This window comes from Mobula birostris, chromosome 11 (genome assembly GCF_030028105.1).
Source record: "Mobula birostris isolate sMobBir1 chromosome 11, sMobBir1.hap1, whole genome shotgun sequence".
Lineage (NCBI taxonomy): Eukaryota > Metazoa > Chordata > Chondrichthyes > Myliobatiformes > Myliobatidae > Mobula > Mobula birostris.
The window spans coordinates 32,783,427-32,806,638 of NC_092380.1; the positions used below are offsets into that span (position 1 = coordinate 32,783,427).

Consider the following 23,212-nt stretch of genomic DNA (forward strand, 5'->3'; position numbering starts at 1 on the left):
CAGGATGCTTTATTATGAGTGGATAATGTACATGTGCAGAAGTATTAGTTGTTAATTTTTTACCACGGCTCTTCTATTTCAGTATTTTGTACTTCATATCAGAACTGTGGAAAACTTCCATTGGCAGAATCTGATGCAAACATTCAAGTCATTTCAACATTTTAGAAATTTTGCAAACAGATTAAAACTGTCATGTTAATCAGATTCTGAATTGTCTTTCAAATGGCTTTCTGAAGATTGACTGCATGGATGAAAGATAAGTGTTAGACCAATTTTCTGATCAACTAAAGTAACACACACAAAATGCTGGAGGAACTCACCAAGTCAGGCAACATCTATGGAGGGAAATAAAGATGAATAAAGCACCTTGTTTCTTGTCATAGCCCAATGCTTTTGACATTTTGGGCCATACTAGGAGGGAGGAGGAAAAGGAAGTGGTCTGAATATAGTTCTTTGTTTCTTTTGCAAATGACAGATGAAACCTGTGGAAGAAGGTGAGGTACCACTGAAAATAAATAGTTTCACCCTCTTTCCAAACCAAAAATACAGAAGAAGTTGCAGACTTCTACAATCCAAGAAAGGTGGCAACACACTGGAAAATATTCATATACAGAATAACTGCGGCTATTTCCAGATTATTCCAGTTGAAGTCTTTCACAAAGTGTTGTGTTATCTTTCAGGTACTATTATGACAATATGTATTTTTTATGCAAATCCATTTATTTCTCTCTGTATTTGATTGCTTGACCTTAGTTATTTTCACTCCTTGTCACAAAATTCATGTTGGGGCCATAGGCTATAGAAGCATTCTGTTTAAATTATTGGATTAGCAATCCAGAACTTCAAAATCAAAGGCAAAGTAAAATTTATTATCAAAGTGCATTTCCCTTGAGATTGTCTTGCAGGCATTTACATGAAAATAAAGAAATACAACAGAATTTGTAAAAGAAACTATACATACGCGAAGACTGACAAACAACCGACGTGCAAAAGAAGACAAACTGTGCCCATAGAAAAATAAATAAGACTGAGAACATGAATTGTAGAATCCTTGAAAGTGAGTCTGTAGATTGTGGAATCAGTTTGGAGTTGTGGTGGGTGAAGTTATCTACGCTATTTCAGGAGCGTGATGGTTGAAGGGTAATAACTATTTCTGAAACTGGTGGTGTGAGGCCGAAGGCTCCTGTATCACCTACTTGATGGTAGTAGCAAGATGAGAGCATGGCCTGAATGGTGGAGGCTTTTGATGATGGATATTGCTTTTTTTGGGTCAATGCTCCATATAAATATGCTCAATATTGGGGAGGGCTTTTCCTGTGATGGATTGGGCTCTGTGTGTGTGAGAGAGACAGAGAGAGAGTGTATATGTGTTTGTGTCAGAGATATGAGTTCAGATTTAACAACACCTGGAGAATTTAAATTCAATTTATTAACTGAATGAATACAGTTGATGGCCATTTTATTGTAAATGGTAATCATTAAACTACCGAGATCGTGGGAGATCTCAAAGTGAGTTGGAGACAGTTCCTTGTGGACTTTATGTGCCAGTTTTAACAAATGAAAGTGGGGCCTGTTGGGACTTTCTGTGGAGCAGGTGATTGATTTGGTTAATATTAACTATGGTTAAATAGCAAGGGCCAATAAAAAGAAATAGAGTTTGAGTGACAGCCATAGTTGAAGTGGCTGTTGAATGAGTGGACAACATTAGAGTGGTCAGGCTTTGGCTCAACTGGCTTCAGTGAGAACAGGCACAGGCTAGAACTTAAGTTTGAGAAGTTAGAGGCATAACAAGTGTAGCCAGGATGGTAGTTCAGGCGGTGGAATGTTCTTCTTGTGACACAGGATCTCAGGGTACCTAAAAGTCTCCCTGATGACTACATCTGCAAGAAGTGCACCCAACTTCAGCTCCTGACTGACGAGGTCAAGGAACTGGAACTGAAGCTGGAGCTGGATGTACTCAGGACCATCCAGAGGACTGAAAACTTCATTGTTGAGTCTTTTACTGCACCCAGAGTGTAGGCTTTAGATAGTAGATGGGTGACCACCAGGAGAAGTAAGGGAAGGAAGCAGTCAGTGCAGGGTTCCCTGTGGCCATTCTCTTCAGCAACAAGTATACCCCTTCAGATACTGCTGGGGGGATGACCTATCAGGACACAGGAGCAGCAGCCAGACCAGTGGCACTGTGGCCAACTCTGAGGTTCAGCAGGGAAGGGTAAAGTCAGGTAGTTGGGTACTGATAGGAGACTCAGTAGTTAGGGGAATGGGCAGGAGATTCTATTGCTGCAAAAGAGAAGCCAGGGTAGTGTGTTGCCTCCTAGGTGCCAGGGTCCAGGATGTCTCAGAGCGACTGCACAAAATTCTCGAGAGAGGGTGGGCAGCCCGAGGTCGTGGGGCATATTGCCACAGTGACATAGGTAGCAAAGGGGGAAGAGGTGCACGCAATGAGTATAGGGAGTTAGGGAAAATACTGATTATAGACTGATTATATCCAGGCTTTTTAAAAGAATGCACAGAAGAGATACAGATGTAAGATAATATATAAAAAATTTAGGTGATGGTATTCTGCCATGGAACTGTCATATGTCCACATGGGTGCAGTAGGTTACTGAAGAGTACAGTAGAAAGGGATCGGGGAATACGGATCCATAATTCCTTGAAAGTAGTGTCACAGGTCGATAGGGTCATAAAAAGAGCTTTTGGCACATTGGTCTTCATAAATAGTGCATTGGGTACAGGAATTGGGATGTTGGGTTGAAGTTGGTGAGACCATGTTTGGAGTACTCTGTGCAATTCTGTCATATACTGACAGGAAATGTATCAATAAGATTGAAAGAGCACAGAGAAAATTTACAAAGATGTTTTGCCAGGACTTGGGAGGACCTGAGTTATAGGGTAAGTTTGAATAGGTTAGGACTTTATTCCTTGGAGTGTAGGAGAATCGACAGGTGCAACATAGACATCAAAAGAAGAATAGGGATGGCAAAAGACACCTTTATGAGAATGAAGAGTATACTGACCAATACTAAACTAGGCATGACAACCTGCCTCAGAGTACTGAAATGTTACGTTTATCCAGTTAGAGTTAAAAATACACGTGGACTAAGATGTTAACTGTCCTATGCTATCACCAGTGGGATCATCAGTTGATCTGTCACCTGTCTTCAGGAGTTTCGGCCTGCTTATGATCGAGACTCCCTCGAGGTGGTGGGCTAGCAGTGCTAAAGCACCACCTCCCACTGGTGAGCTTAAAAACTTGGCATCTGCCTCTATCAGAATTGTTGGTCACTTCCATCCAACAGATAGTCTGCTCTTCAGGTGTCTATGCAACTACTGAAGGATTTGCAAGATATGTTTACACTGTCTGACTATCTGCCCTTCTGGACATACTTGGTCCACACCCGTGCTGATCTTTTCTCTGCTGCCTCAGCTACAGCCCTGCTGGTTAACTTGATCTCTCTTCTAGTGAAGGCAAGGTCACGCAGCCACTTCTGGAAAGTGAACGCAATAAACCCACGGCAGCCTACTTCGAATGGATAGCATGAGACCTTCCACCCTCTGTCTCTGCACTCTGATCTTAATTCTGCATACTTGGTTAATTTGCGCTCATGGGCTTCATCGATGTTGTCTTCCCAGGGGACTGTGAGTTCACCAATAACTACTTCTCTACTGGTGTCAGACCATACGATTATATCTGGACACAATGTGGTGAAAGCTATTTGCTCCAGAAAACTGCTTTTCCTGTCCAGGTCGGCCTTGACACACCAATCATTGGTTGAAGAAAGTATGCTTGATCATGAGCCTGCGCTGTACACCCTTGACTTGGGGCCTTCTTTCACAAATGATACGTGATGTCTGTGCAGCATGGGGCATGAGATAAGTTGTGCTGCAGTACTCTCTGCTCAACCGCTTCTGTTACAACTTTGAGAACGTTGTTATGTCTCCAAGTGTACATGCCGCTGGAGAGGTTGACTCTGCATGTGCTCAAAATATGTTGAAGTGTTCCCTTCTTGCCACAAGCAGCACGCCTGTCTGTCTTATCTTCATACGAGGTGCTGAGGTTGGCAGGTGTTGGGAGCAGATCGTACGCTGCTCTGCGTAGAAAAGAGATGCGGAGTGGTTCCATCTGCCACAGAACATTCCAAGATAGATGTCGTTGTTCACACTTTCCCACCAGGTCCAAGCCCCTTGTTTGGCCAGGCCAGCTGTTTTAGCTAACCTCTTCTTCTCCTCTACCTCTCGTATTTCTTGTGTTACAAGCTCACGGCGCTCCTTACCTGTAGAAGATGACCACCACTTGTGAGTTGTCCATCCAAGTCCCTGGCGGCCTAGCTGGATAGCCCCAACCGTCTCCTTGTGTTTCAATCTAGACTCTGCCTCATCAACTGCTACACAGGCTGACCACTTCCCGCCTGATCTCACATCCGGTCGAGTGTTCTTGATGACAGGGTCTTTTGAGTCTCGAAGCATCAAGAATGATCTTACCTTAGCTACCTTGACCCCTTCCTCAAGGGATTGCACCGGGATGGTAAGCTTTGTCTGGCCACTGTGAATTGCAACATTGGTGAGGCTGCTCGGTACTCCAAGCCACTTCTTCACATACTTGTTGATCTTCCATTCCATTACCTCAACGTGGGACATTGTCATTTCATAGACAGTTAGTGGCCACATTATCCATGGCATCAGTCCGTACTGCAAGCACCACAACATCAACTTGCCAGGCAAGCCACGCTTGTCAACAGACATTAGACCTCTGCTGATCTGTTCTCCTGTCTTTTGAACTCGCTTGGTGTCTCTCAGCTCCTCTGTGTACCGTTGCCCGAGGCTCTTAACTGGTTGGTCCCGAATGGATGGAATCTCCTCTCCACAAAGGGTGAAATGAAAGTCAACCAGCTTTCCTCTCCTAAGAACAAGGCTCCTTGACTTCTTGGTCTTGAACTTCATTCTTCCCCAATCCATTAGCTCCTCGAGTCTAGATAATACATTTTCCACTGCCTCTGTGCTGGGAGCCAAAAGGGTGAGATTGTCCATGAACGCTTGTATTGGTGGTAACTCCCCCCCACCATCAAGTGCGATACCTGGTCCCACTGATTCTGCAGCCCTCACAATGACCTCTACGGCTAACACAAAAAGGATTGGTGAAATCGCACATCCCATTGGAATTCCAACATCCGAGCTCTGCCACCTAGTTGTAAACTGCTGAGTGGAAAACCTCATCTGGAAATCGTTGTAGTACTGCATAACAAAGTTCTTCACCTTAGCAGGAATCCATAGGAATTCCATCGCAAACTCAATCAGGACATGGGGAACAGAACCATATGCATTTGCCAGGTCAAGCCAAACTACAGCCAGATTTCTTCTCAACCTTTTTGACTCCTGGACGGTATGCCATATCATACTAGAATGTTCAAGGCATCCTGGGAAGCCTGGTATTCCTGCCTTCTGCACAGATGTATTTACCAATCTATTCTCAATTACAAATGAAGATATTCTTTCTGCCAGAATGCCAAACATAATCTTCCCCTCTACATTCAGGAGTGAAATTGGTAGGAACTGATTCAATGTAGAAGAATTCCCTGCTTTGGGATGTATATGCCTTCAGCCTCACTCCATGACAAAGGAACAACACTTTGTCTCCACACCACCTTTAACAATCTCCACAAGTATTTCCTCTGCTCTTCACACTTCTTCAACACCTTATACGGCACTCCATTAGGTCCTGACACTGAGCCTGGCCTTGCCTTTCTGATGAACCGTTCGACTTCTGCCAGTTTGGGTTATGACAGATCGAACTTCACTCCTGGCTTGGTAGGCTTCATAAGCCCTGAATGTCAAGCAAATGTCCCGCTGTTCATTAGAGTACGTGCTTGCCAGGTGATCCTCAAGTTCTTGTTGAGAGATGTTAAGCTGCCCGCTCTTACGTTGTTCAAACAGTTTCTTTGTGAACTCGTGAAGGTTCTCAAAGAACGACTTTTTTGCCTTCTCTCTCTTCCTTCTCTTTTTACGTTGTGACTCTGCATGACAGAGTGATGCTAACTTTATTCGAAAATGCTCTCAGAAAAGCCCTGGCTTGTCACCCTCACTTGCTACCTTCCACCTCTGTCTCTACGATCTAAGCTCTCTCCTCCACCTACTAATCTTCTGGCGCCTGCTTGGTTGCTGTGTAGGCTTTGCTTTCTTCAACTCAACCAAACCAAACTTGTACTTTCCAACATCGTAAATCATATCGCCCATCACTTCCAACTTTCTCTTTGATGTTCCCCTGAGAGTATTCTCCAACATCATACTGATATCCCCATCAAATACACGCCAAGCCTTCTCATCTGCCATTGCTGGCCACTTGACCTTCCTCTTCTTCTCTACCTCCTCACCACCGCCATCATGCAAAGGATCTACCTGGGTACTGTGGCCTGAAACCTGACCTGGGTTATCTCTCGTCTGACCTGGAGTATGATGACTCTCTCCAGAGCGAATCGCTGTGGCTTGTGAATCAGTGGTTGAAAAGACCACATCATCTATGCTTGGGGAAGTAATCTCATCTTCATCCACTGGGATGGAATAGCACCTCAATTTTGCTTGGTGGACTCGAAAACCTTTAATACTGGAAAACGCTCTCCCACACCAAGACACTGGACACTCAGAGCCCCTTATCCTAGCTCTTGGTTGTAGTCGTTCCCTGTAATTAACTGTATCCGTCTGATTGGGTCCATCATTCTCCCTCCCTCTCGAAGGACCCCAAGGGTATGTTTTTCCGTGTAAACTAGAAGCTTCAAGAGGTGGGTGCTCTTCTGAGCTGGTGCCCGGACTGCCAATCCTGACACCCCCAGTGCCAGTCTTTCCTGGCTGTCTGTTGTCTCTCCACGCTGTCACTGGACTATTCCCCTAGTGCCAGTTATGTTATATGGCTCAAAATGTTGGACAATATCTAGTAACATGAGGAAACAAATTGAAGGAGCAGAGATATGGTTTTTGAGGAGGATGCAAAGAATATTACGGACGAAACGAATATCTCACGAGGATGTCATGAACAGAGCAAACACAAAAAGAGAAATAATGTATAAGATCATGAAAAGGCAACGTGACTTCATTGGACATGTGATTAGGAAAGAGGAGTTAGAATGCACGGTAATTATGGGAAAGATTGAAGGGAAGAAAGCAAGAGGAAGACAAAGACAAATGATGATGGAGACAGCAGCCAGAGAACTGGAAATGAATACCAATGAATTGATCCACTTGACCCGAAACAGGAGTGTGTGGCCCATGGCAGTCAAAGCTCAAACTGGGCACGGTACCTGATGATGATGATGTAGGAGAATCGGGAGATTTGATAGAGGTATACAAAATTATGTGCGGTAAATGCAAGCATGCTTTTTTCACTGAGGTTGGATGAGACTAGAACTAAAGGCCATAGGTTAAGGGTGAAAAATGAAATATTTAAGGGTAACTTCTTCACTTAGGGTGGTGTGAGTGTGGAATGAGCTACCAGCAGAATTGGTGAATGCAGATTCGGTTGCAACATTTTAGAGAAGTTAGGATAAGTACATGGAAGAGAAGGGTATAGAGGGCTATGGTCGATGGGACTAGACAGAATATCAGTTTGGCATGGACTAGATGTGCCAAAGGGCCTGTTTCTGTGCTCTTTGACTCCATGGACTTCCAGTCCTACATAGATCAGATCAAAACACAGGCATATTTCCTTCTCAGAGAATTAATAAACCAGATTTTTTGGCAGTCTAGCAATGTTATGAACTCACCATTACTAATGCAATTCCAGCTTTTTATTCATCATTTTAAAAAAATCATGTAAATCCTGGCAGTTATCTTTGTGGCATTTGATAGATTTTAAGTTTTGGCCTCTGGATTACCAGTAAGGTAACAAATGCTACCATGTCCTTAAGTCAAGTGTTATGGTAATGATCAGATATGATACCTTATTTTGTCTTCCTTTCTTCTCAGTAACAGACATCAGTATTCTCAGTATGGCATCAAAAATGGTTGGCACTCAGGTTGTGGGTTACATTGCCACTTCATCAGGAATCAGACGGCTTTTATTGGAGGGTTTCCACTCTACTGATGTTTCCAAGAGATCAGTTGCACTGGAACACTACAAATCCTTAGGTAACTTTCTAGAACAGACTAAGACATACTAAGTGGAGCTTAAGGGCATGTTGTAAAGTTTTCAAATTGATATTTATGCAGATTTTAATTTCACTATACCTTCAAATCAATTTGCCATGGTATTAATCCAAAGGTAATAGCTATGCACTGGGCTTCTAGTCCATTGGTGTAGTTCATATGAAGCAGAATGTATTTTCTAATAGAGTATATAAAAAAGGTTATTTTTTGCGCAGATGTTTATTGAAGCAGATTTCAGTTATAACATCGGGGAACATGACAGAATAATGTAAAACTAATGGGATAAAAGTAGCAGAATGGGACTACATATACCACTGGAATTTACTATGGCATAGACACAGCAGGCAGAAGTGGTTTCCTCCAGTGCTGAAATGTTTGTGATTTATGACCTGTGTATGTGGCTGAATGGGCAGGGTGACTGATGACTGGGGGAGTGGGTTGGAGTAGACAGACTTTAGTGCATAGTTAACTTCTCTCTCAACATATACATATATACACAATTAATGAGAGTCACACTAAACTTATTAAGCAGAATTCTGAGATGCTTCCCCCACTTCCTGGGTTTTAAATGTTGGTCATAGAGGAAGAATACCACATCTAGAAAACGCAGCATGGCCATTGAATGTAATTTCAAAGTAGAACTCATGCTAAAGAGTGTCATAAAAATGAGCAGAATTTATAGCACAATAAAAACTTTCTAGCTAGGTAATGTGATGGATATATATATACACTTTCCTAATCTGTATTCCATCTGCCATTTCCTTGCCCTTTGTCATAATGTGTCCAAGTCCTTCTGCAGACTCCCTGCTTGCTCAACACTACCTGCCCCTTCACTTATCTTTGTATCATCTGCAAATTTGGCCAAAAGCCTATCAGTTCCATCATCCATATCATTAACATAAAATGTGAAAAGGAATGGACCCCTGTGGAACACCATTAGTCATCGGCAACCAGCCAGAGTAGATTCCCTTTATTCCCACTCTTTGCCTTTTGCCAGGCAGCCAATCTTCTATCCATGTTGGTATCTTTCCTGTATTGCCATGGGCTTTTATCCTGTTTAGCAGCCTCGTGTGGCATCTTGTCAAAGCCTTCTGAAAGTCTAAGTAAACAATATCCACTCACTATCCTTTGTCTATCTTGCCTGCTACTTCCGCAAAGAGTTCCACCAGATTTGTCAGGCATAATTTGCTCTTAGGGAAACCACGGTGACTGGATAATTTTGTCATGTGCCTCTTAAGTATGCAAAAACTCATTATTCGTAATGGTATCTAACATTTTGCCAACCACTGAAGACAGGCTAACTTGCTTATAATTTCATGTATTTTTCCTTCCTCCCTTCTTAAAGAGTGGAGTGACATTTACAATTTTCTGGTTTCTGGGACCATTCCAGAATTTAGTAATTCTTGAAGTATCACAACTAATGCCTCCACAATGTCTTCAACTACTTCTTTCAAGACCCTGGGGTGTAGTACATCTGGTACAGGTGACTTATCTACCTTTAGACCTTTCAACTTCACAAGCACCTTCTCCTTAGTAATAGCAACTGCATTCACTTCTGCCCCTGATACCCTTGAATTGCTGGCAATCTGTTAACATACACAAAATGCTGGAAGAACTCAGCAGGCCAGGCAGTATTTATGGAAGAGTACAGTTGACGTTTTGTGCCGAGACCCAATGTCCTGCTGAAAGGTCTCGGCCCGAAACATCAACTGTACTCTTTTCTGTTGCTTGAATTTCCAGCACCTGCATACTTTCTCTTGTTTGTGATTGGCATTCTTGAGGTGTCTTCCACAGTGAAGAGTGATGCTAAATATTTATTCAGTTCATTTGCCTTTTCCGTATACCTCATACTACCTCTCCAGCATCATTTTCCAGTAGTCTGATGTCCGCTGTTGCCTTTCTTTTACTATTTATATACCTGAAAAAGCTTTTGGTACCCTCTTTTGTATTATTGGCTAGTTCGTGTTCATTTTTCATCTTTTCTCCTTATTGCAATTTTAGTTGCCTTCTGTTAAGTTTTAAAAACTTCCTAATCCTCTAACTTCCCACTATTTTTTGTTGTATATCCTCCCTCTTACTTTTATGCTGTCTTTGACTTACCTTGTCAGCCACAGTTACCTCATCCTCCCTCTTAGAATGCTTCTTCTTCTTTGGGATGAACTGATCCTGCATCTTCCAAATTACTTCCAGAAACTCCAGCTATTACCTACTCTACCATCATCCCTGCTAGCATTTCCTTCCAATCAAATTTGACCAGCTCCTCTCCCATGCCTCTGTAGAAATCTTTACTGATGCATCCGATTTTAGCTTCTCCCTCTCAAACTGCAGGGTGATTCCTATCATATTATGATCATTGCCTCCTAAGGGTTCTTTTATCTTAAGTTCCCTAATCAAATTTGGTTCATTACACAAGAACCAATCCAGAATTGTCTTTTCTCTGTGGGCTTGACCATAAGCTGCTCTAAGTTATTCTAAGGTAGGTATTCTACAAATTCCTTCTCTTGGGATTGTCGGATACTGATGTTTTTGAACCGAGGTTCCTCAGAAGTCAAGAATGAGGCATAAAACTTATTGCTTATGATTGCTTATTAAGCTCTAAAACAACAAAGGTGTTATGAAAAGGGAATAGTAAAAGGAGAGCCTAGCAGCAAGAAGGCAAAAAGAGACTGTTGCAATGCTGTCTAGCCTTATACCAATTTATACATATAGGTGACAACAAGGTTTCATACCCAAATGAGCTCAATGCCTGTTATGCTCATTTTGACCATCAAAACATGGAGGCACCTTCACAACCTCCAACAGCCCCGATGACCCTGTGATTTCAGTCTCTGAGGCCAAAGTGAGACTATCCTTCAGGAGGATGAACTCATGGAAAGCATCTGGCCCAGAGGGGGTACCTGGCTAAGTACTAAAGACCTGTGCTAATCAACTGGCTGGAGTGTTCACTGAATTCTTTAAGCTTTCACTTTGGCAGTCTGAGGTACTCCCCTGCTTCAATTAGACCAGTGCCTAAGAAGAACGTGGTAACCTGTCTTAATCACTATCATCCAGTAGCACTAACGTCCACTGTGATGAAGTACTTTGAGAAGTTGGTGATGAAACATCTCAGTTCCTGCCTAAGATATGACTTGGGTCCGCTCCAGTTTGCCTACCAGTACAAATGTGAACTGCAGATGCCATTCCATTGGCTCTTCACTTATCCTTGGAACATTTGGACAGTGAAGGTGCATACATCATTGACTACAGCTCAACATTCAAGGCTATTATTCTCTCAAAACTAATCAATAAGCTTCAAGACCTCCTTGTGCAACTAGATCCTCGACTTCCTCACTTGCAGACCCAAGTTACTTCAAATTAGCAACAACATGTCCATAATCACCATGGGGTGAGGGCCATTACTGGAAATTCGAGAAATCGACGTTCATGCCATCAGGTTGGAGGCTACCCAGATGGAACATAAGGTGTTGTTCCTATGTACTCCGTATTCTTTTCCATAGATGCTGGTGTTGGCCGGATAAAAGGTGGTGATGAATCAGCATATAGGAGGGTGATTGAAAATCTGGCTGAATGGCGCCACAACAACAACCTCTCACTCAATGTCCCAGTGTCAGCAAAACCAAGGAGCTGATTATTGACTACTAGGTGGGGGCAAGTGGAAGTCCATGAGGCAGTCCTTATTGGTGGAATCGGAGGTGAAGAGGGTCAGAAACTTTAAATTTCTTGGTGTTATTGATTTAAGAGGATCTGCCCTGGGTCCAGCACATAAGTGCCATTACAAAGAAAGCACGGCGGCATCTCTACTTTCTTAGGAGTTTGCCAAGATTTGGCATGTCATCTAAAACTTTGACAAATTTCTATAGATGTGTGGTCGAGGGTATATTGAGTGGTTGCATCACGACCTGGTATGGAAACACCAATGCCCTTGAATGAAAAACTTACAAAATGTAGATACAGCCAGTCCATCAGGGGTAAAGCTCTCCCTACCATTGAGCACATCTACACAAAGAGTTGTGGCAGGAAAGCAGCATCCATCATCAGGGACCTCCACAATCCAGGCCGTACTCTCTTCTTGGTGCTGCCATCACAAAGAAGTTACAGGAGCCTTAAGACCCATACCACCAGGTTTAGGAACAGTTATTACTCCGCAACTATCAGGCTTTTGAACGAGAGGTGATAACTTCGTTCAACTTCACTTGCCCCCATCACTGAAATGTTCCCACAGTCTATGGATTCACTTTCAAGGACTCTTCATCTCATGTTATTGATAGTTATTGTTTATTATTATTGTTATTATAATTTTCTCTTTTTGTATTTGCACAGTTTGCTGTCTTTTTCACATTGGTCTTGTTGGTCTATTGTGTTTCTTTGTATTTACTGTGACAAAAAAATGTATCCCAGGGTTAGATATGATGACATATATGTACTTTGGTAATAAATTTACTTTGAATTTTGTTAGCAGTAATAAATTCCATTCAAATTCTGTTGCTTAAATCAATTAATTCAAGTAATATGATAACCACATGAAAAAGTGAAACTACAAGGAAAATAACAATAATGCTGTCTTCTACAGGATCCAGCACAAACCTTTCTTTTCCAATCCACCTGTATATTGATATCCCCCATAAGCATCATAACATCACCCTCTTTAAGCAACACACACAAAATGCTGCAGGAACTCGGCAGGACGGGCAGCATATATGGAAAAGAGTGTAGTCGATGTTTCAGGTCAAGACCCTTCATCAGGACTGGAGAAAAAAATATGAGGACTAGAGCTAAAAGGTGGGGTGGGGTAGCGGGAGAGAGAGAGAGACAAGGTGACAGGTGAAACCGGGAGGGGGAGGGATGAAGTAAAGAGGTGGGAAGTTGTTTGGTGAAAGAGATACAGGGCTGGAGAAGGGGGAAATCTAATAAGAGAAGATAGAAGGCCATGAAAGAAAGAAAGGGGGGGGGGAAGAGCACCAGAGATGGGTAGGCAAGGAGATAAGGTGAGAGAGGGAAATGGGGATGGAGAATGGTGAAGGGGTGGGGCATTACCAGAAGTTCAAGAAATGGATGTTCATGCCATCAGGTTGGAGGCTACTTTATTAGTTTTACCTTGCAGTTTATTAACTCCACTCACAAGGATTCTGCATCTTTTGATCCTATGATAGAGGTATATAAAAGTATGAAGTGTATAGAGGGGATAAAATGCAGGAAAGTTTTCCCCTGATCAGAGATGACCAACTAAAGGATATAGGTTTAGTGTAAGGGTTAAGAGATTTAGATGAGATTTAAAGGGATCTTTTTCACCCTGAAAAAATATAGGCACCTGTAATGCAGGGCCTGAGAAAATCACAAATGATTGCATCTCAAAAGTATCCAGACAATTACTTGAACTGCCTCGATATTGTGGATATGGGCCATGTGCTGAAGATTGTATTATTATGAATGGGTACTCATTGGGTGGCATGGGTGTTGCAGGTCAATTGGCCTGTTTCCATACTGTATAAATCTACAGTACTGTGCAAAAGTCTTAGCACATATATATATAGCTAGGGTGCCTAAGACTTTTGTACAGCACTGTATTTGTCAGCGTGGAGTGGAGAGTGAGATTGTAAGTCTTGCAGGAGCAAAGGTTGTTGGAACGGCGAGGGTGGAATACCATGGGAGGGTTGCAGGACAGGTGGCAGAGAAGGAGTACCAGAGGTGGTGGTGGGGGGCTGGCATGGGTGCAGACACACAGACAGACCTGAGACATGACGCAAGGTCATTTGATTCCGAACAATTGGTTATCGATTATTACAGGATGTTTCTCTGGTGCTTCCCATTCCCTCCCCTCTTCCTTCCCCTTTTCCCAACCATGATTTCCCTCTCCCTGCCCCCTTCCCACTGTCAGTCCACAATAGAGCCCCATATCAGAATCAGGTTTATCGTCATTTACATACTGCATGTCATGAAATTAGTTTATTTTTGCGGCAGCAGTACAGTGCATACAAAAAAATACTACAGTACTGTGCAAAACACTTAGGTGTATATATAAGAGTTTTGCACAGTACTGTATAACTATGACCATTATGCATGAATTCACTGAAATTATTAGTAATTGCCTTGTATATGGTCCCTAGTTTCAGATTCTTACATTTGAAAACACCTTGTCTATGTTTACCAGCATAATTTCTAAACTGGATCCTCTTACAATTACCTCATCTCCTCCTTCACTTTTCATTTCTCCTAGTTTCTGACATCCTTCACTAATTCTTCTTTGGACTGTGCTTGTTCTTGGTTCCTCTAACTGCCATGGGGGTGTAGCGGTTAGTATAGTGCTATTCCAGCTCAGGGCGTTGGAGTTCAGAGTTCAGTTCTGGCACTCTCTGTAAGGAGTTTGTATGTTCTCATTATGACTGCATGGGTTTCATCCCGGTGCTCTGATTTCTTCTCACAATCCAAAAACGTCCTGGTTCGTGGGTTAGTTGGTCGTTGCAAGTTGTCTTGTGATTAGGCTAGGGTGGATTGTTGGGCGGTGTGGCTGGTTGAGCCAGGAGGGCCTGTTCTGCATGGTGTCACCAGATACATAGATACTGTAAATAACTGTTGCTTTTCACTATTTACTGCCAGCCATTCTGATCCCCTTTCATTAGATTCTTCCCTATTTAGTAGAAACTGCATCAAAGAGTGGTAGACATTCTTCAGAACCCAATACATTTTTCAGCTGAGATCTCACTCAGGACTGAAAGTTGATTGGATATAGCAGTATTAATTTTGTCATCACAACCTTGTTTATGCAGCACCATGTAGCCAGAATACTAACTTTTGTTTTTTTTTCACTCAGGATTGCTATTTAAAAGATGTACCCTTCTGCTTCCCACAAAGGAAAGACTAAAGTTTGTGCAGAAACAGTTATTGAAGGTAAGGTATTGCAGTTGGTTGAAAAAAAATTTCCACCGAATGCCGTGTATATACAGTAAATGATAGCATCAGTTTATTTGAGAAGCCAGCATTTAAGCTGTTACAGTATAATTTTTACTGGTTGCCCAATGTTGCAGCCTGGGTTGTTCTGTAAAACTTGAATCATAAATAGAAGTTAAAGAGATATAAAATAAAAACTGCACTGATCAGCTTTTTGACGAGATTTATAACCTTTTAAGTAAATCTGGCCAACATTAGATCTTGAAATGACCTGTTCACTGACTAGACGTTCCAGTTGTTTTTCTTCTCTGGTGAACGTGCTGAATTTCCCTTTCTATCTTAGCTTTTACAGTACATTGGGTTTGCATTAGAGTACTGGATGTATTGGCGGGTGAAGCATTCTCCAGAAGAACATTGGAGTAGTTAAAGTGACATACATTTTAGTGGAAGATTGGTCAAGCTATAAGAAGAGTAAAGTAATAATGGATAAACTGAGATAAACTACAGAAGGTTGAGCACCTTTGCTCTGGCCTCCACTAAAGGCAAGATTTCCCAGAGACCACCTATTTTAATACTACTTTACATTCCCATTCTGACATCCTCTACAGCCACTCTCAGATTGGAAGAACAACACCTCATATCATACCATATTCAGCCTCTAAATTCTGGTAATTTCTCCCTCCTCTCCATTCTCTCTTCCCTATTTGCCTTTCTGGCTCCCCATTTAAACCTTCCCTTCTCCTCATCTGCCCATCATCTCCCTTTGATGCTCCTCTTTCATCTGTTTCATCTATGGTCTGCTCTTCTTTCCTATCAGATTCCTCCTTCATCAGCCCTTTACCTGACTCTAGCATTTTGTGTTTGTTGCTCTGGATTTCTAGCATTTGCAGAATCTTTTGTGCTTATAATACCAGACAACAATTTTTTTTCAAATGTGTTGCTTCCTCGTAGTTTTTTTTTGCGTTATGATAAACAGCTTGTTGCTGAACACAAATATAATTTCAGACTACTTGTATCATGTTGGAATTTATAGAATCAAGAAATTAACTTCTATTGAATATAATGCATTTAATTACATAACGGTGCTGACACTTTGCAATAGTTCAACTAAGTTAAAAATGTTTTGTTGATGATTTTCATTTGTTCTCAGTGTCTGAGACATCTCGCTTAAGTATCCAATGATGATCAGCCAGCATTGATGGATTTCAGTTGCTCTGATACCGTTTTCCCATGACTGCAATGTTCTGCTGAAACCTTTCACTATGCTTGTCACTGACAGCATCAGGTTTTGCAGGGAAGAGGTCTAAATGGGAATCCAAAAAGCATGAGCAGCCCAGGCTTTGTCTTTGTTGTTCATTTTACACTCAAGGGAGAGCTCATTAACTTTCTTAATAAGAGGAGTCATGCTCTGACTTTGAGATTTAAGCATATACTTGCCACAAATATAACAAAGTATTGTGGCTGTTCCAACATTGGCGAGATACGTTGCTATCACAAATACTCCTGAAAATGCAATTAGTTTATTATAATGAGTTTGCACAATATGCTATGCACGTAGAGTATGCACATCAACGTGATCACAAAACGGATACACATGTAAACACAATGCATAGAACGGTGTGTGCGTGATGCTTTGATAACCTTTCTAAAAAGTGTCCTGCCGTGCAGCATCCGCCCTGGCTAGGCATGCCCAGATGTGCCTGGACAAGACAGGGGACTTTTCAGCTTACATTGTGGGCAACATTTTAATTGACTTGAATTATGAATTGAAATAACAAATATAGGTAATTACAAAAAAATGGAGTATGATAGGGAAATTTCATGGCAATTTTCATGATCAGCAGCCCAAAACCTATAAGAGACACCAAAAAGTACTCGGCCTGAAACGTCGACTGTACCTCTTCTTATAGATGCTGCCTGGCCTGCCGCGTTCACCAGTAACTTTGATGTGTGTTGCTTGAATTTCCAGCATCTGCAGAATTCCTCGTGTTTACAGGAAGCAAAATCTTTTTTGTTCAGTGTAATTGGCTTTATTTATTCTTGACAGGCTTTGAGTTTAAAATCAGACCTTGTATTGGGTATGGCAGCATATTGGTTAGGTTATTGAACAAGCAGAGGGAGTTCGGGACTGTTGATTTGTAGACAGAAGTTTAATAAGGCAGCACAGTGATACAGAAATTGTGCTGTTGCTGACTAAGCCAGTGGATCGGTGTTGCTGCTGATCTCAGAGCTGTGGAGTTTTCATGTCCTTCTTGTGGGTTTGCCTGAGTACTGTGGTTTACTCCCACATCCTAAAGACATTCCAGTTGTTGCTAATTCTTCATTTGTTATGTATTGTGTTGTATGACATTGGTGATCATGGTTGTCCTTGACAAATTTTTTTTTGGAAGTGGTTTGCCATTGCCTTCTTCTGGGCAGTGTCTTTACAGGATGGGTGACTCCAGCCATTATCAATACTCTTTAGAGATTGTCTGCCTAGAGTCAGTGGTTGCATTACCAGGACTTGTGATATGCGCCACCTGCTCATATGACCATCCATCACCTGCTCCCATGGCTTCAAGTGACCCTGATCGGGGGGCTAAGCAGATGCTACACCTTGCCCAAGGGTGACTTGCAGGCTAGCAGAGAGAAGGAGCAACTTACACTTCCTTAGTAGAGACTAAGTTGCTAACTGGGTACATGTGAGAAAGAATAATTTGCAGAAAAGTAAGTGGAGAAATGGGATTCATAGGACTGTTTTGAGAGCTGGCATAGACTGGAAAGGTAGAATGGCATAGGGAATTAAGGGAGAAAATGTGATAATTCACTAAGGGTGGAGGAGGGAGGTGGAATGGACTACTTCAAAGTCATTATTGCTTTATGAAAACCTGTCCAATTAATTTTTCTTTCAGCTTGCTTAAGAATTTGAGGGTGGTGCTTTGCTTCTTTTTGAAAAGCTTTAGGTGATGAGGTGGAATTTCTTTAGCCAGAAGGTGTTGAATCTGTGGAATTCATTGCCTCAGGCGGCTGTGCAGGCCAAGTCATTGGGTATATTTAATCTGGAGGTTGATAGGTTCTCGATTAGTAAGGGCATCAAAAGTTATGGGAAGAAGACAGGTGAACAGGTTGAGAGGGATAATAAGTTAGCCATGTTTGAATGGTGGAGCAGAATTGATTGTCGAATGGCCTAATTCTGTTCCTACTGTACGTCTTACGGTCTGCCAGAGCAACTTCATGTTCTCTTTAAGCCTTCCTGTCTTAAGAGAAATGTCTCCATCTATCAGACGAGGAAGCAACTGATTACTGAATTTACAACACAGATGTGGTTACCTTGAATCAGTGGCGAGGAAGGCAAATGCAGTGTTAGCATTCATTGCCCTATCCACTCATCTGCACGTTAAAGGCAATTTTAGAGATTAATTAACTGAGTAACCTGCATTTCTTTGAGATGTGGGAGGAAACCAATGTAGTCACAAGGAGAATGTTAAAATGCATTGCAGACAGCAATAGGAGTTGTGATTGAGCCAGGACTGCTGAAGAGCCCAAATTTCTACACTTCTATCTCGGACCATTGATTTAAGGAATCTGCCCAGTGGAGCTTCTCAGTGCCACCTCTACTACTTGACTGTTTATGATCCTGAACCAAATGCAGATCTCAAGATGCATTTGCCCAGAGCATTATACAGTAAACTGATCTTTACTCCAGGCCTTGGGCCTTGCCCCCTCCGCCCGCCACCGCCTCGCACTGGCTGCAGGCCGCCGATGGTGCGGTGGCGGTGGGCGGCCCGGGGCCGGGCCCCAGCCTCAGCCTCACCAAGAGGCGGCATCAGGGTACGCAGCTGCTGAAGGACGGCGGCCATGTGGTTCACCTCCAGTCAAATGTGGTGGATGCCGCCGCCAGGGTTCTTGTGGAGGAAGCCGAGGATCGGGCTGCGCTCGCCCAGCGGCTCCAGCAGTTCCAACTTGGCGAGCTGCGAGCCCACTTCCATAGGCCAGTAACCAAGTTGATCATCCCAACAGTGGAGCAGGCGGAAGAGGAGACATCTCCCAACGGCTGCAAAGGCGGATGAGGATGCCCAACAATGGGTAGGGAGGCTTGCGAGCACGCTGCAAGAACTGCCGTAGACCCACAACACTCAGGGCTTGTCTACCTAGTGTGTGAAGCCTGGATTTGGCGGACTGCGCGGAAGAAACCATCACTGGTTCAACGGGCAGAAAGGCGATTCTCAGCAATGCGTCGTGGAGCGCTAAGAGGGCACAGTGAGACACACAGAACACTGCTGGCCATCCACTGCATCCTGACCTATCTCCAGCTGTCTCGACTATGTCTTGCCACTGGGTCCAGATAGGCCGGGACGAGAGAGTGAGGCTGACGACCTGCGCAACTCTCCCTCACTTTAATCCAAGTCAAGCGCAAGTCATGACTTCAAACCCAACGCGCAACCTAAAGTCCTGTGGTGATGGGGGAGTGGCGAAGCAGCAGGTACGGATACACTGGAAGCTGTAGTCGCAAACCTGCACACAGGCGGCCCAGGGCATAGGGTCGCTCTCTACTGGACTGAAGCAGCAGTTGAGTTCGGCAGCCCCCTGGGTGTCTGAGCAGCCCTCTTTAGGATCACTCTGCTCACCTCCATGGAGGAAGGGGCTGGAAAAGGTGCCTCAAACATAGTCTGCTTCACTTCACCCTGGCCAGCTTACTGCGGCTGGTGGGGATCCCTCATAGCGGTTGACCTACAACAGTGAAGAAGAAAGTGATGGTTCTCAACCTTGGCACATGGAACGTGAGAACTCTGTGAGATAACATCAAGGCAGACAGACCAGAGAGAAGAACTGCACTGGTTGCAAAAGAGCTAGCTTGCTACAACGTGGACACAGCAGCTCTCAGCGAAACGCGCCTAGCAGACAAGGGCCAGCTGACAGAACGTAGTGGTGGATACACGTTCTTCTGGAGCGGTCGCAGCAGCGCTGAACGACGAGAAGCAGGCGTGGGATTTGCCATCAATTCTAACCTCGCCCGTAAACTCACCCAGAGAGCATCAACGACTGCCTGATGACACTTCAGCTCCCACTTGCAAACAAGAAGCGTGCTACGCTGATTAGTGCCTACGCTCCCACCATGACCAACCCAGATGACATTAAAGACAAGTTCTATGAAGAACTCGACGCCCTCATCTCAGCAATCCCACAGTCAGAGAAGCTCATCGTTCTCGGGGACTTCAATGCCAGAGTAGGGACAGACTACCAAACCTGGGAAGGGATCATTGGAAGACACGGCACTGGCAAGTGTAACAACAACGGCCTTCTGCTCCTCAAGACATGTGCCACACACGACCTTGTCATCACCAACACCCTGTTCCGCCTACCACCCATAAGAAGACGTCATGGATGCACCCACGCTCGAAGCACTGGCATCTGATTGACTACATCATCACCAGGAAGAGGGACAGGATGGATGTCAGAGTGACGAGAGCCATGTGTGGTGCCGACTGCTGGACTGACCACCGCCTCATTTTGTCCAAGTTCAGGCTTCGCATTCTGCCCATGAGAAGACCCCAAGGGCAGAAGACTGCAAAAAGGCTGAATGTCTCCAAGCTGAAAAGCAGCAGGGTTGCAGAAGAACTTGTCGATGACCTTGAAAGTAGACTGCCAGACACACCACAGGAAGACGGGACCAGCGTTGAGGAACAGTGGACGGCCTTCAGAGACGCTGTCTACACTACCGCCCTCGAACATCTCGGACCAGCAACCCGAAGAAACCAAGACTGGTTCAATGAGAATGAAGAAGAAATACAGACACTACTAATGGAGAAACATCAACATTACAGAGCGCATCAGAACGACCCCACGTCGCTAGCCAAGAAAGATGCCTTTACCAACGCAAGAAGAAAGGTGCAGAAAGAACTTTGCGAGATGCAGGACAGCTGGTTCAGCAAGAAGGCCGATGAAATCCAGGGCTATGCAGACAGCCATGACATAAAGCGCTTCTATGATGCGCTTAAGGCTGTATACGGACCCCAGTCCTCCGGCTCCTCACCTCTCCTCAACGCAGATGAGACGCAGCTGCTGACAGAGAAGAAGCAGATTCTGGATCGGTGGGCTGAGCACTTTAACAACGTCCTTAACCGCCCTGCCGACATCAACGACGAGGCCATTGCCTGCCTACCCCAGGTAGAGATCAACAAGAACCTCGACACCCTCCCCACAGTAGATGAAGTCAGGAAGGCAGTGAAGCAACTCTCCTGTGGCAAAGCGCCAGGACCCGATGCAATCCCTGCTGAGGTATACAAAGCAGGAGGCCCTGTCATGATGCAAAAGCTGACTGTTCTCTTCCAGTCCATGTGGAAAAAGGGATAGGTCCTGCAACAGCTGAAAGATGCCAGCATAGTCCACATCTACAAGAGGAAAGGCAACCGCCAGTCTTGTGACAACCACTGAGGCATCTCCCTCTTGTCCATTGCAGGGAAGATTCTGGCTCGCGTCCTGCTCAACCGCCTTCTCCAACATCTTGAGCAAGGTCTGCTCCCAGAAAGCCAGTGTGGCTTCCGTGCTGAACGTGGGACCGCGGACATGATTTTTGCTGCGCGCCAACTCCAGGAAAAATGCCAGGAGCAACACAGCGACCTCTTCGTGACCTTTGTCGATCTAACCAAGGCTTTCGATACAGTCAGCAGAGAAGGCTTGTGGAAGATCACGGAGGAGTTTGGCTGCCCCAGCAAATTCATCACAATCGTCCGGCAGTTCCATGATGGTATGATGGTGAAAGTTCTGGATGATGGCGACGAGTCGGAGGCCTTCCCAGTGACAAATGGCGTCAAACAAGGCTGCGTTCTTGCCCCGACTCTGTTCAGTATGGTATTCTCTGCCATGCTGACAGATGCCTTCCGTAACTACGAAGAAGGAATCCACGTCAGGTACAGGACTGACGTCAGGTTGTTCAACCTTAGGCGCCTGCAGGCAGTTACAAAGGTGCAAGAGACTGTCATCAGAGACTTCTTGTTTGCTGATGACTGCACACTCAATGCCAGCACAGAGCAGGAGATGCAGTGTGAAATGGACTGCTTCTCACAAGCCTGCAACAACTTCGGACTCACTATCAGCACCAAAAAGACCGAAGTTATGTACCAGCCTGCCCCAGGAAAGCCATACCAGGAGCCGTGCATCACGGTGAAGGACCAGAACCTCCAGGCAGTCGCCAACTTCACCTACCTGGGCAGCATACTCTCTCGCGCAGTGAATATAGACGCTGAGGTCAACAACAGGATTGCCAAAGCCAGCGCCGCCTTTGGGAGACTTCGTGAGAACGTCTGGGAGCAGAGAGGACTCAGCCTTACCACCAAGCTGAAGGTCTACTGTGCAGTGGTCCTTACCACCCTCCTTTACGCCAGTGAGACCTGGACTATCTATAGCAGACTCGCCAAACAGCTCAACCACTTTCACCTGAGCTGTCTCCGCAGACTCCTCCACATCAGGTGGCAGGACAAAGCCCCGACACGGAAATCCTGGAACGAGCTGGGCTGTGCAGCGTCTACACCCTCCTGCTGAAAGCCCAAGCCAGGTGGGCTGGACATGCGGTCAGAATGCCAGACAGCCGATTGCCTAAGCAGCTGCTGTACGGAGAACTGTGTCAGGTCAAGTGCTCAGTCGGGGGGCAGAAGAAACGTTACAAAGACTGCCTCAAAGCGTCCCTCAAAGGCCTGGGTGTCGACATCAACACGTGGGAGACGCTTGCCCTCAACCATCCAGCTTGGCGCAGCAAGATCACCACAGGAGCCCGTGCAGCTGAAGTCAGGCGCATCATCGAGGCGCAACGAAAGTGTGCTGTGCGCAAGGCCCGAGCAGCATCCACTGCCATGACAGCACCCACCCACTTGTGTCCCACATGTGGGCGAGCCTTCAGGGCTCGGATTGGCCTCATCAGTCACCTCCGGACCCACAGCCACCAATCTCCCATTTGACTTTGAAGCCATGGTCATCTTCGACTACGAAGGATGAACAACAACAAACTGATCTTTAATTCCTCTGGATTACATTCTTCTGGCGAGTTATTACCAGGTTGTGATTTACCAGGATGCTACCTGAACTAGAGGGCATGTCTTGTGAAGATTGGGTTGAACAAGCTAGGGCTTTTCTCTTTGGAATGAAGGAGGATGAGGGCATACTTGGTAGAGGTGTATAAGATGGTAAGAAGCATAGAAAGAGTGGACAGCCACAGACT

The 23,212-nt window shown here is 44.5% G+C and overlaps 1 protein-coding gene across 1 annotated transcript in view; it reads left to right on the forward strand.

Moving 5' to 3' along the window:
• The first annotated feature begins 475 nt into the window (after nucleotides 1–475).
• LOC140205470 (F-box only protein 47-like) overlaps nucleotides 476–23,212 on the forward strand; it is a 55,013-nt gene continuing 32,276 nt past the window's right edge. Inside the window, exons 1-3 of the mRNA XM_072273078.1 lie at nucleotides 476–680; nucleotides 7,954–8,115; nucleotides 14,942–15,018. Coding sequence (XP_072129179.1) covers nucleotides 476–680; nucleotides 7,954–8,115; nucleotides 14,942–15,018 — 444 coding nt within the window. The remainder of the gene's footprint in view (nucleotides 681–7,953; nucleotides 8,116–14,941; nucleotides 15,019–23,212) is intronic.